We start from the raw sequence: 12,774 nt of genomic DNA on the forward strand, positions 1-12,774 counted from the left end.
GTCCGTCTGTCCGGCCGTCTCCCCAGCAGTTAACACATCAGGCCCTCTGTGGGTCTGCACGGCGCTTGGCCTCTCCCACCCGGCCCCTCCCAGCCCCACTGGACATCCTCCAGCCTGTCCTGGAGGCCCACCCGGGGCTGCAGCATGCAGCAGGGCAGGGGGAGGCTCAGGCCCCGTGGGACGGAGGCCCTCCCCTGGGATTTGAAGAGCCCAGTGCTGAGGGGGGCTGAGGGGAGTGACCGACAAAGCCCTGGGACCTGAAATGCAGGCCTTGAGCTAAGAGACGGCCAGGATCTCTGATGAAGCCCAGAGAGGCGTGTACGGACGGCCAGGATGACCCCTGCCTTGCCTGAGGCTTGCTGTGGAATCCCTTTATGTACGCGTTCTTTCCGCTTTTAAATCTTTTACTGAGGTGTGATGCTTACGCAGTGAAGGGAGCTGTGGCGCCGATCTTCAGCGTGCAGATGAACAGTTCTCGCTGACAGACACACCCACAGACCGCCACCGTCATCGCCGGGGCACTGCAGCCCGGGGACCAGGCCACCACCCCAGCCTCCCGGGGACCCAGGCCCCTGTGCTCACCTGCCCCTGCTCTGCCAGGGCCTTCTCCAGGTCTTCGATCCGCGTCTGCGCCCTCTGCACGTCCGCCTGTAGCTGCTCACGGGTCTGTAGGATGGGAGGAGACATACATCAAATTTTCTCTAAAAGCCAGACGCGCCCACTTGGACGGGACTTTAAGGGGACTGTCTGCCTTTTGGTTCAACCAGTGGAGAGCAGCCCCTTGGCAAGGACCGCTCTGGAGTAAAGGGGAGACGTGGAGGCTTAGCTGAAGCATGCGACCTCGCTGAGATGACGGCGGATGATCTATAGATCCATTTGAAGGGATTATTAGGGAGAATCCTCGTTTACAGGATGAAGGAGGATTGAGCTGCTGGGTGCGGGCTGGAAGGGTCTGCTTTAGTCGTTGGACAATAATGACCAGGACACACGCAGAGGGGCTGCTGAGCGATGTACCAGGCACAGCCCCCGGGCACCTTCCCTCCCCTCCCCGCGCTCTGCCCGCCCTGGGCTCGCCTCCTTTTCCACACTTCGCTTTCACTTTCTTCCCCAGAGACCGACCTCCTTTAGAAGAGCAGCCCCCGGCGCCCTGCTGCGTGAAAGCCCACCACCCAGCCCCAGCTGGCTTCTAGGGCGTCTGAGCCCCCTTCCCTCGAGTTAATCTGCTCTCACAGGGTCCAGGCCGCAGGGCACTTTATCGTGATGGGTGCCCCGGCTGCCCTGGGAACAGCTTCCAGGGCAAACGGATGAGAGCGTTTGGGCCATCGGGACACGGGGTGTGAGGGTGCCTCCACTCCACTCGGACCCCGCCCTGGCCCGGGCCCACCCGCGCTGAGCGACCGCCACGGCTGCTTCCCAAACAACCGCGTGGGGGTCGCCTGGGTGAGCGTCACCAGGCCCGACCGTGACGGCGGGAGAGAAGGGCCGGGCCTGGAAGGTGCGAGGGTCCCTGCCAAGGCGGGGGTCAAGCGGGGCAGCCCAGTGGGAGCCGGAACGTGGTGGCGTGGACGTCAGTTAGACCTTAACTTCTCGCTCTGCGTCCAGCGTCCCTCCGACCTGCTCCTGTAGCAGCGCATAGGCCCGCTGCAGGGCCTGGTACTCCATAGTCAGCTGCCGGAACCTCAGCTCCGTCTCCTCCTTGGCCAGGCCCTGGAGGGGCGCACGGAGACACCGCGTTAGCCGGGCCTCTACCGGGGACCCGAGAGGCAGGCCCTGAGCCCTGGGATGAAAGGCCGGGCCGGCTGATCCGAGGCCAGGGCTCGGCTGGGGCCCACCTGCCAGCCAGGCTGTCCTGAGCCGGGGACCCTGCATTCCTGACCAGGCTGCCCTGAGGCTCCGCTCTGCCGGCGCGTGTCGGGAAGGGACCTGGGCCTTGTGAAGGCTTAAAGCTGAGGTCTCACCTTCCAGGCTCCCTTCCCGCACAGTCACCCCTGCTGCCTCCCCCTGGCTGGGATGTCACTTGCTGCCCCAGGAAGAAGGCGGGGGCTGCTGGCCTTCAGAGGAGAACAAGCCACGTCCAGGAGGGACCAGACGGGAACCCTAACGGGCCCAAGCTCCCCCAGGCCCGTCCTCACGGGCGGCAGCTGTGCTACCCTGTCCTGGATCTCTAAGTGGGCTCGTGGTCGTGAGGCCATCCGCCAGGACCTGCCAGGGGAGGTGTGACCCGCGGCCTCAGCGCCCGCTGTGCCTGGTCGGGGCCACGGACCACCGGCTCCCCCTCATGCCACACCCGCAGGGCTGGGCCAGTGTTCTGGAAGGAGGCGCGAGGAGGGTGGGACGCCTCGGCTGTGTTTATTCAGAGACAGAGCTTTGTCCTCTCACCTCCCCACCCTGAGGCACGACTGGGCTGCACCCGTGGCGTTGGTGCTGACCCCTGCTGGGCGGCCCAGACCCCCCACCCCCGTCACCCTGAGAAGGCAGGAGCTCTCCGCACTGCTCTGCAGAGGGGGCCCTGGCGCAATGACGGGGGTGAAGCGGACGGGGTGTGCGTGCGAAGGAAGGGGGGCAGCGACAGCTAGGCAGCCAGCAGTGGGAGTTGTTTCCCGCTGCACAAAATCGTGGGTTACTGAGGGTTACAGCCGGTGAGGGCCGCCTCCGGGGAGCAGCCTCCTGACCCCGACCCTGCCTGCCTCTGCGCCGCCCGCTGGGCCTGTCCAGAAGCTGCCGCGGGAGGGTACCTCCTCCAGGTCGTCGTCTGGGGTGCACGGGGTCTGGTCTGTCCTGTCCGTTTGATAAGAGATGGAAGAACCGTCAGATTCCAGGGAAGCCTCTTCGTCGTATCCAAAGAAGGTCTCCACGACAACCGGCTTCTGACCAAAAGGGACGGTGTTTTAATCCAAAGCCAGACCAGCTGCCTGGGCGCCCTCAAGCGCACTCGGGCCTCCATCCTGGACCAGCCGCGCCCCGCGCTGCTCGGGCCGCCCAACCTCGGGCCGAGGGGGCCACCATCCAGGCTGGCAGACAGCAGAGTGGAACACGGCCCTCCTAGCGGCCTTTCTAGGGGCCAGGCAAGCCCATATTTGTGCCTAAGGAGTCTCTAACAGCCTGTGTGGGGATCACCGTTGGTTGTTCCAAAACCAAACCAAAAAACACCCCCACACGTTTTGTAAAAAGCAGGATACAAGTTAGGTCCTTTGGGAATGTCTCTCAAATCTCCTTTAATAAAAATCTCAGGTTTATCAAAAAGGATTGTGCAGCAAAGAAACTATCCCAGGTCTTCAAATTCCCTAGGGGCGCAGGGGCGCCGGTCTGCCTGGGAGAGACCCAGGCGCTGCCGCCCGCGGCCCTGGCCCAGGCGGGGAGCGTGTCGCAGCTACCTTCTCCTCCTCATTACTGTGGTGAATTCGCATCTTCTCTTGGAAATTTAAAGGAAACAAGGTTGGGTTTTTAAATTTAAAACATAAAGAGAGGGCTTCCCTGGTGGCGCAGTGGTTAAGAATCCGCCTGCCAATGCAGGGGACACGGGTTCAAGCCCTGGTCCGGGAAGATCCCACATGCCACAGAGCAGCTAAGTCCGTGCGCCACAACTACTGAGCCTGTACTCTAGACCCCGTGAGCCATAACTACCAAGCCTGCGTGCCACAACTACTGAAACCCGTGCGCCTAGAGCCCGTGCTCCTCAACAAGAGAAACCACCGTAATGAGAAGCCCACGCACCGCAACGAAGAGTAGCCCCCACTCGCTGCAACTAGAGAAAACCCACATGCAGCAACAAAGACCCAACACAGCCGAAAATAAATGAATAAATAAATAAATTTGAAAAAAATATATATATATAAGGGGAATACTTACTTTGGGTCCTGTTTTGGTTATTTCATAAGAACAATTTTTAGAAATAAGAAAACCATTTTCTTTTCATATCTAAAGGAAGAGGCTCGTTCCTGTTAAGAGGCTTTTTAAAATACACGTTTCGTGTACGCGTTTACCTTGGGGAGTTTTGCCATCTTCTTTCTTTGTTTCCGATATCTTAAAAGCTTATCACGCTCCTGCAAAAAACCAGTTGAGGAGATTTTTTTGAGTAGTTGAACAGCTCTGTCAGTTTTAAATACACAGGTTAATATTTCCGAGTCGTCATCTGGATGGACCGAGGGTGACCTTGAGGCTGGTCTACCGCCTGCATTATCACAAAGACACTGCAGTGAGGTCTGCTCAGGGCAGTTTGCTCTGAGGGTTTGGATGGACCACCTTTCCAGCTCGGGCTGGAATAGGAACGGCAGGTTTGGGTGTCTCTGAGCTCACGTCTGGAGCTTCCTCCGCGGTCTGGGGTTGGGGCCCTGCGGGGCAGGGGTTAGAGTGACACACGCATAAATGGAAATTCGAGAAGGACGGAGGGCCCAGCCCCTCTCCGCTCTCCCAGGGCAGATGTCCACAGGGTGGCACTCACACGGTGGAGGCAGACCTCGCTAACACGTGAGACCGGTGGCCCTGTTCTCTCCAGGGAGCTAGGCCGCATTTATGGGGCCATGAGGAAGCCAGCCAGGCCCAGACCGGGGTCCATGTGGGGGTGGAGAAACCCATGGCGGGGTGAGTGTCCCAGGGCTGGAGGGGGAGCCAGCTCTGGGTCAGGCGTTGCCAAAAGCCAACTGCGGTGTTGGCCGTTTCCCTGCGTGACCCTGCTGGGTGGGCGTTCTCAGTCCCACGGCAAAGCCTCTGGACAAGCGGCACTGTGATCATGAAACCCACCCAGGGAGGGGGTGGATGCTCCTATCTGGGTGGGGAGGAGCCACTGGCACAGGAGGGCTCTGGGGACAAAGGCCCCAGGAAGTGGGACGAGATGCAGGAGAGGACGCTGAGTGGTACTTACTAACATGCTCTTCACGTAGCCGGCCGTCTCCAGCGTCTGGAAGAGAGAAGGCGCGTGGAGACGTGGGAGCCCCCGAGCCCCGCAGGCCCCCCGAAGCCCACTGCTCTCGCCCACCCCCTGCCCTGAGAGGGAGGGTCTTATTGGCCCTGGCCCTTCCTCCCTCCCTAAACTGGTGCCCCCGGGGCACCCGGGACGCTGCAGGGGCTCAGGGTGAGTGTGCGTCTGTGACTGGTCAGGATGCCGTCTCTGTCCTCCTCCCCTCGTGCATTCTTATTGTGGGGATGGACGGTCACTGGTCACTGAAGGGACAAGAGCTCTGACCTCAGGCCCTGTCAGGGAAGGCTGGGTGGTGAGACCCCATCTTGCCCACGGGGTGGGAAGATGCCCCGACCCATCTCAGTTACTTCGGAGGTGATTTCAGTCATGGAAACAAGACAGCCCAGTGCTCCCTGGCCCTGCGCTATGCCTGCGACAGGACACAGAGCACCGCTGTCCCCTCTGCTTCCCTCCCCCTGCCCCCGCCCAGGGCACAGAATGACCAAAGCAGCTTGTTCTGAACTGATCTGACCGTGGAGTCAGTCAGTCAGGGTCCCCAAAAGACGCAGAAGATGCCCTGATGAGGGTAACTGCAGGAGGGTCCGTGGAAGGACTGGAAGAGCTGTGCCGGGGCTGGCCACAGGGGGAGGGCTACGTAGATGGAGGGTGGGGCCTCCTGGAGAGATATCCCCACACCCCAAGCCCCAGGCCTGGGACTGCGGCCTTATTTGGAAACAGGGTCTTTGCGGAGTGATTATGTCACGGACCTTGAGAGGAGACCATCCTGGATTAGGGTGGGTGGGTGTCCAGAGAAGAGGGGAAAGGCCCCAGGAAGACAGCTGAGGTCAGAGGGATGTGGCCGGCGGCCAAAGACCCATCCTCCCCGACACCGTCTGCGGGAGCGCGGCCCTGCCAGCGCCCTGACTTTGGATCCCACCCCCAGTGCTGTGAGAGCCCCGGGGCCAACACGGGCCCTGTTGCTGCTCTTGAGGTCGCAGTCCCGAGGGGGGAGGGGAGCAGAGGGCTTCAGTGGCGGGGGCGGGGGGGCGCCTAGAGCCGACCCTGCGGGAGGGTGTCCCGCGTCTCCAGCAGGCCCCTCCCAGCCCGGGCGCAGGGTGCCCTGTGGGCAGCAGAGCGGGGATGGGAGGGGACAGAGCACAGCCGGCGGGCGGGGTGGTGCCCAGCGGTCACCTTGGAGAGCTCATCTATGAGGTGTTGCTGCTCCAGGATCTGCAGCTTCAGGAAGTCAACCTCTCTTTCATCCTGGCTCTGGTCCAGGTCGTTTAAGGAACTGGGTCTCCTCAGGATGCCAGCTCTCTGTCTCTGAAAAACCAACCAGACCACACGCCGCGACATGTGGGCTGAGGGGGCCCGACTGGTGAAGGGCGGCTGCTGCGTCCCCGCAGCCCTGCCACCAGCCACCCGTGGGCTGTGGGTGGACGGCCTCCTTGCCGGCGAGCTCCTGGTCCCACAAACGCCCGTGAGACCAAAGGCTCGATCTCGTTACCAAACCTCGTGTAGGAGAGGCTGGTTACACGAGAGCGAGGCCCCTTACCATCTCTATGTTCTCCTGGGTGATAAATTTTAACTTGTTCTCCATCCGACGTAAAGTGTGGGACAGATCTTCGTTTTTCCGAGTCAGGCGCCTGTTTCTGTCGAGCAACGGCTTGTACTGACTTTCAGCTTCCCTCAGACGCTTCAGCTGAAGGACAAAATAAATATACAGAGTGATTTTCACAAGTGTGCCGAGAACAGCGCCTCCAAACACAGGCGGCAAAGGGAGCAGATGAGCCTCAGCTTCCACAAAGGGCAGCAGCCTCGGGCCCGCGCCCTATTCAGCCCATAAGAGCTGCGGGAAGCAGCCCGGCTCGTGACCCTTCGGGGCCCCTTGGGGAGCTCCCACCCCGGCAGCACCGGTCACTGGGGAATTTCCACGGCCATAAAGACGAATGGTGAGGGCGCCGCTGAAGGGCGAGGTCCTCACATGTTCCCGCTCACACGCGGAACTGAGGATACTGGTGCCTCGGTGACGCAGGGCAGGGGTCAGCCAGCCAGCTCCTGAGGCCTGCATCTGGCCCCCCACCTGATTTTGTTAATAACGTTTTACTGGAAACAGCCAAAGAGCCTGGACGCAAGGCCCACCCGTCACCCCCATTCCTCCTTTCCACAGGGAATTGTGGAAGAGGATGCCTCAGCGCCCCTGCACAGCAGCCACAAGCCCGCAGAACCCAGAGGCCCGCTGCCACGCACCAGCTCGTTCCTCTCCTCCGACAGCAGGGCGTTGCGGTCCTCGAGCTTCCGGATGATCGCGCTCAGCTCCGCAATCTTAAGCTGGAAACGCCGAGCATCCTTTTCATCCAACTGCTGTTCCTAAAACAAAAATCAACTGCAAATAACCGTTCCTAGACACAGACCCAAAAACCATTGCAAATCTCAACACACCACGGAAACCAAGGCACTTCTGCGTCATGCTCGCCCGTGATTCCGAACGGCTGGGGGTGGGTGTGGACCCTCCTGGGGGCCGACAACCGCTGCTTCGAGCGCCGTGGGCACAGCAAACCATACGCTGGGGACAGGATGCAGGAGCAGAAATGTCCAGAAGTATCCAGATGTGGGGGGCGAGGGCGTGCAGATATGGGGGCGAGGGCGTGCCGATGCCGATGCCGCAGGTTTGCGTGACGCCGAGAAAACCCCGGAAACCAGCACCACGCTTCATGTGGCCACTGCTGGCTGCAGCTTTCAGGAGGGGGGCCTGCCCTGCACTGCAGTCGGGGCATAATTTTCCTCGTGTTATAACGTGAGCCCAGGAAAAGGTGTTCCACTTAGACTTTCAGAAGCGGGTTTCCCAAGAAAAGTGGTCCCTCCAATTTAGTCTCTAAAAGGTCACTTCGGGAACCACTAGAACTTGATGGAAAAATCAAAGAAAACAGTTTGATCTGGCTTCGGAATTTCCCTGGAGTTAACGGAAGCTATCGAACGCCAGAGCAGGAGCTGGTTTTGATCCAGTTAAGCCATTTATAATAAGATTATAAAATGTCGTGCTCTATTCTCGAAACGTCACTGTCCTAGGGCTGGCTCGGCTCAAACGCGGTTCTGTCCTCCAAGCAAACAGACACGTGTCCAGGAAGGACCGAGGAACGGTTCCTCACTCAGCAGGTGCAGGAGAGGCGAGGGGGCAGACCTGGAAGGACCGCATCGAGGGTCCGTGGAATTTAGACTCCCTCCCGGATTCCCGGAACCCCTCAGAGGGCTCTGAATCAGGAGCGGCCGTGAGGAAACGGATGGTGTCCCGGCCCCTGCGCTGCCACGCGGCCCAATGAGCAAAAGCGGCACGGGCATGCGGAAAGCGGTGGGGACTGGTGACGGGAGCGGCAGAAGCCACTGCGGGAGGCTCACAGCCAGAGGGGGGCGAGCAGGGGGCCGCCCTGGGCCGCGAGGCAGAGCCCACGTGCGCGCGCCGATAGAGCGGCCCAGCCGCATCTCCCACCAGCGAGGGCAGGGACCCTTCGCGGCCTGGGGCCCGGCAGCTGAGGCGGGTGCAGCTAAGCCTCACGCCTCGGGCAGGGCCCGTGGGAGGGGACAGAGGAGGGCTTGTGCTGTGCTACGTCACAAGGAAGGGCAGAGACGGAAGTCTCTGGGCCCTCTCAGCCACGCCAGCGAGGCTGAGGGTCCCTCTGGCTTGCGGGCTGCAGACACGGTCGGTGTCGCCAGGGCAGGAGGGCTTGGGCTCTGGACTCCCCAGGGAGCTGCCCGCGGGGCCACGAGCCACGGGCAGGCCTGTGTGTGACTCTGGTCGCCGGGCCAAGCATGGGAGGTGCTTACAGGGCTTCCCGAGCGGTCTGAGGCGTCTCCTGCACCGCTTGCGTGAGGAAGCTCCCGTCTGGGGCTGCCCGGGTGCCGATCGGTCTCTTTGACCTGGGACAGCTGCTCATCTAGAGCCTCTTTCTGGAGCTGAAGTCTCTGGGCATGCCCGGCTTGGACCCCTAACTCTCTCTCCAGCACGAAGACTGCTCTGTCTTTAAATTTTATCTCCTCCATCTACAAGGAGAACAGAACACAATCACACACGCAGGCAGGGCACAGATCTGCAGTTACCATAGAAACAGGTGGGGTGACGCTCACACAAGCGTGAGGAGGGGCATCCGCAGCGGCAGAGCCGAAGCAAAGCACGTGGTCCTGGACCGACAGCCGCGCCCGCCGCCAGGCCTCACGTGACTCCCCAGCTCAGACCGAGCCGGGGGAGCCGAGGACGTCTCCCCGGACGTCTCCACCGCCCAGGCCTCACGTGACTCCCCAGCCCAGACCGAGCCGGGGGAGCCGAGGACGTCTCCACCACACAGCCCTCCCAGCCTCCCCGGGGTCCTGGCGGGACTCCCCCGTCCCAGGCTGGCCTGCGGGGACCCGCTGTCCGTCCGGCAGGGTCTGGAGACGCCACCTCTACCCTCTGCCTTCTGTTGCATGTCAGGCAGAATAGGGGCGCCCCGTTTCCTGAACCCCGTCAGTAGGATGAGCAGGGTCTGTGTTAAAACAGGCGGGCTGTGAACACAGAGAAGCAGGAGCCGTGGGCCCAAAAGCCCTTTCAGCCTCTTTGCCGCTGCTCTGCGGGCGCCTGGCTTGGGAAGGCTGGACGGTGTGTAGGGCCAACGTGCGTGTCCTCCCTTGGCTCCGAGGTGTGGGTAGAAAGCAGGGGCGCTGCCTGACTGCTCGCAGGCAAAGCCACATTTTTAATTCAGCTTCCTCTGAGCTAAGGCTTGGGGCGGGGGGGGCCCCTGGACAAGCAGGCTCCAGACGGGAGGACAGGGTGCCCAGGGAGTCTGGTGGCTGTGAGGGGTCTGCAGCCCTGCACACTCTCCCTAAAGTGTCAACCTCCTGATAGCTGCCAGCCCTTCCAGACACAGCTGCTCCTGGCCTCTGGGCCCCTCCCAGCTGCCACAGGGGCGGCCCTGACCAAAGCGCAGGCCACTGCCCTGGGGGAGGGCCAGGCATAACGGGCCCCGGGCGGCCCATTCTTTAGACAGACAGGCTCGGGTGCTGGGGTGTCATTACAAATGGCCCCAGATTGACAAGAAGACTCGGTTTAAAACATTTCAAACAGCAGAGCAGGATAGGCTATCCTGCTGCTTTGTTTGCTGTTTAAGGTTTGAGTAAGTTAATAAATCAGCCGTCTGCTGAGGTCAGCTTGGAACGAAGAGTAGAGATGTCTACTTAGCCCAGATCACAGAATTCACAGGCCAGCGACACACTGAACAGAAGAAGAGAAATCCTTAATTGCTACACTCCCATTGCCTGGAGCACACAGCAGAGTGGAAAGAGGCAACCCGTTCAGTTGGTGGAAACTAAGAGGCCGGTGAAAATAAAGTCACGTTAAGAAGCAGCTGCGTTCTCGGGTCTCACACTTACAGTCACACAGACGCTTTAGAAACATCATTTTTCCTTCATCAGGAAAGGTGAAAACAAGTCTCCACTCTCCCACTTAAATCAGCTCTTTAAGCAGATGGTTTGGACCAGGAAGCCAACCTCCCAGGGAAGTCACTGTACGTGCCACGTAACGTGGCCAAGTTAGCCGGTCCACCCCGAGGTGGAGCTCCGAGCTCTGCTCACCAAGGAAATGCGTGCGGCTGCTTCCACCCCACCGAGGGGGGTATTTGATTTCTGAAGCTGGAAACTCCTCTAAGGTCCCAGGGGCCTCGCACTCAGCGCCTCGTTGCGCCCGACATGCCAAGGGTCTCAGTCAAGGCACATTCCCGCCTCTCCCGGTCCCGCTGCTTTACACACAGAGGCCCGTCCGTGAAGGAGGCGCGTGTGCACCACGGGCACGCCCAGCCGAGGGGAGACACGCTCTGTCGGATGCATGGGGCCCCCACCTCACTCAGGGGGCTGCTTCCAGCTCGGGGAGCACATTCAAGCCCGGGTAGCGGGATGGCCAGGGAAGCCTCGGCGGGCGGCCACGGGGCAGCTGGGCTGCTCTCCTGACCTGCAGGAAGCACCGTGAAGAATCCACGCCCCCTCCCGGCAGCCTCTGCACGGGTTTAACCGCTCTAACGAGCTGTCCAGACAACTGGGGGCAGGTAGCACCGCACACCGTAGGTTTCTATGAGAAAGGGGAAATTGGTGCTGCCTGTACTTCTTCTTTTATAGAATGTTTAATAACCATCTGGGCTCGTATTTTAGCAAATGATCGGCTGACATCCCCCGATTCCACAACAGCATGGACGTGCCTGAAGCTGTTCTTGGGGCCCAGAGTCCACCCCCCCACCCCCCGCCTGCTGCAGCCCAGTCCTTAGAGTGTGTCACCAGCCAGGCGCGGCTGGGACGAGGGGGACGCACCTGACCTCGCAGAGGAAGTCAGAGAGAACCACCTCCTTCCCTTCCACTCTGACAGGGTGAAAATGCGGTCAGGAGCCCCCCCGCCCTGGGACCGAGTCTCTCCAGGGTCGCTGTGCAGCTGGGCACAGCTGACGAGGCAGCTCCAGAGCCTCCTGGGGCTCCAGACTTCCCTTCTATAAGATCCAGGGACCCTCAAAACAACTGGCCTGGGCCTCAGCAGGGAGGCCCCAATCCTGCAGTCACCTCCTGAAACCCCCGGGCGCTCCGAGGCGAGCCCCGTGGTGAGAAGCACCTCTGAGCCCCGAGCCCTTCCTGCTGCCCTGCGGCCCACCCGGCTCCGGGCCTCCCTGGCTCTGTCTGGGAGTGCCTGCCGGCCGCCGCGTCCCCACCCTCCAGGAAGCTTCTCCTTGAGAGCTCTGTGCCCTCACGGGGTGCCACAGCCCGGCCAGCACCCAGGGTCCTAACTCTCCACACCTCCCCGGCCCTTCCCCGCTGGCCGGCCCAGCCATCCTTCTCGTGCCCGCGCCTGGCCCTGCGGGGCCCTCAGCCTCACGCCTCACCAGGGCCAGCCTCACCCAGGACATGGCTACAGATGGCTACAGCCTCCCCTTCAGACCCTGTGAGCCGCACCCAGAAGACCCCAAAGTGGCTGGAGCCACAGGACAAGGGCTGGAAGAGCTGGGGCAAGCGGGCAGGGGCCAGGCCCCGAACACCAGCCAGACTGACCAAGGTGCTGCAGGGGAGCCTCCTGCTTTTGGCCACTTGGGAGTTGTCGCGTTCTCTACAAAGTGGCCGCCCCTTGTTGAGGTCCCCTCCCTTCCTCCCTGGGCCAGGCTGCCAGCGAGACCCGTCTATAGGCGGAGCTCCCGTCCCCCAGGGTGCAGGGAATTCAGGCCCCAGGTTTGCTACAAGCAGCACTCGGCAGGGTGCCCTTTGCTCGGGGCGCTGGCCACACGAGGACACAGAGGCGCGGACCTCCCTGCAAGCTCCTTGGCTTCCTGGTCAGGCTGCCCACGGCCACTGTGCCACGGCCTTGTGCCTGGGCCGCAGCAGGGCCCCCAGGCTGGCCTTCACGCGGCTGCAACCCTGTCTGGCATCGGCTGCCGCACGGCCGCTCCTGCGGTCACACATGCCCTGGTTCGGCGTCCAAGGCTGGGTGGCACACGGGGAAGGGGAGGCCGCGTCTCCCCCAGGCCAGCGCTCTCCTGAGCACTGGTGGACCTCTGACCTTCCAGAACCACGTGCCTTCCTCCCAGACCCAGGGAAACCGTCACCACGCCCCGGGATGGGCCAGTGCCATGGGTGGGGAAACAGCAACTCTTTGCCTGACGTTTGTAAGAAACTGGGATTGCCAAATATCTTCCAAGGTAATTGCAGACGGGGTCTCTCTGTGTGGGAGCCCTGGGACCCCCGATGGCCATCAGCACGGTCATCCCTGGGGCCACGTCAGTGAACCTCGCTGCACCGTGGCTGTCCTGGGACCTGGGACCACGTCCCTCCTCTGGCTTGCAGCGCCCTGACCACTGCTGGCCCTGCACTGTGGCTCGGGG

General features: G+C 61.6%; 1 protein-coding gene across 1 annotated transcript in view; it reads right to left on the bottom strand.

Moving 5' to 3' along the window:
• The window catches only part of JAKMIP3 (Janus kinase and microtubule interacting protein 3), a 44,373-nt gene that overhangs the window by 15,230 nt on the left and 16,369 nt on the right, over window positions 1-12,774 (bottom strand). The window contains exons 3-11 of the mRNA XM_060033512.1: window positions 8,720-8,935; window positions 7,148-7,267; window positions 6,453-6,599; window positions 6,089-6,220; window positions 4,862-4,897; window positions 3,984-4,043; window positions 2,736-2,864; window positions 1,579-1,707; window positions 583-666 (exon numbers count right to left, since the gene is read on the bottom strand). Coding sequence (XP_059889495.1) covers window positions 583-666; window positions 1,579-1,707; window positions 2,736-2,864; window positions 3,984-4,043; window positions 4,862-4,897; window positions 6,089-6,220; window positions 6,453-6,599; window positions 7,148-7,267; window positions 8,720-8,935 — 1,053 coding nt within the window. The remainder of the gene's footprint in view (window positions 1-582; window positions 667-1,578; window positions 1,708-2,735; window positions 2,865-3,983; window positions 4,044-4,861; window positions 4,898-6,088; window positions 6,221-6,452; window positions 6,600-7,147; window positions 7,268-8,719; window positions 8,936-12,774) is intronic.

Source organism: Delphinus delphis, chromosome 16, assembly GCF_949987515.2.
Source record: "Delphinus delphis chromosome 16, mDelDel1.2, whole genome shotgun sequence".
NCBI lineage: Eukaryota > Metazoa > Chordata > Mammalia > Artiodactyla > Delphinidae > Delphinus > Delphinus delphis.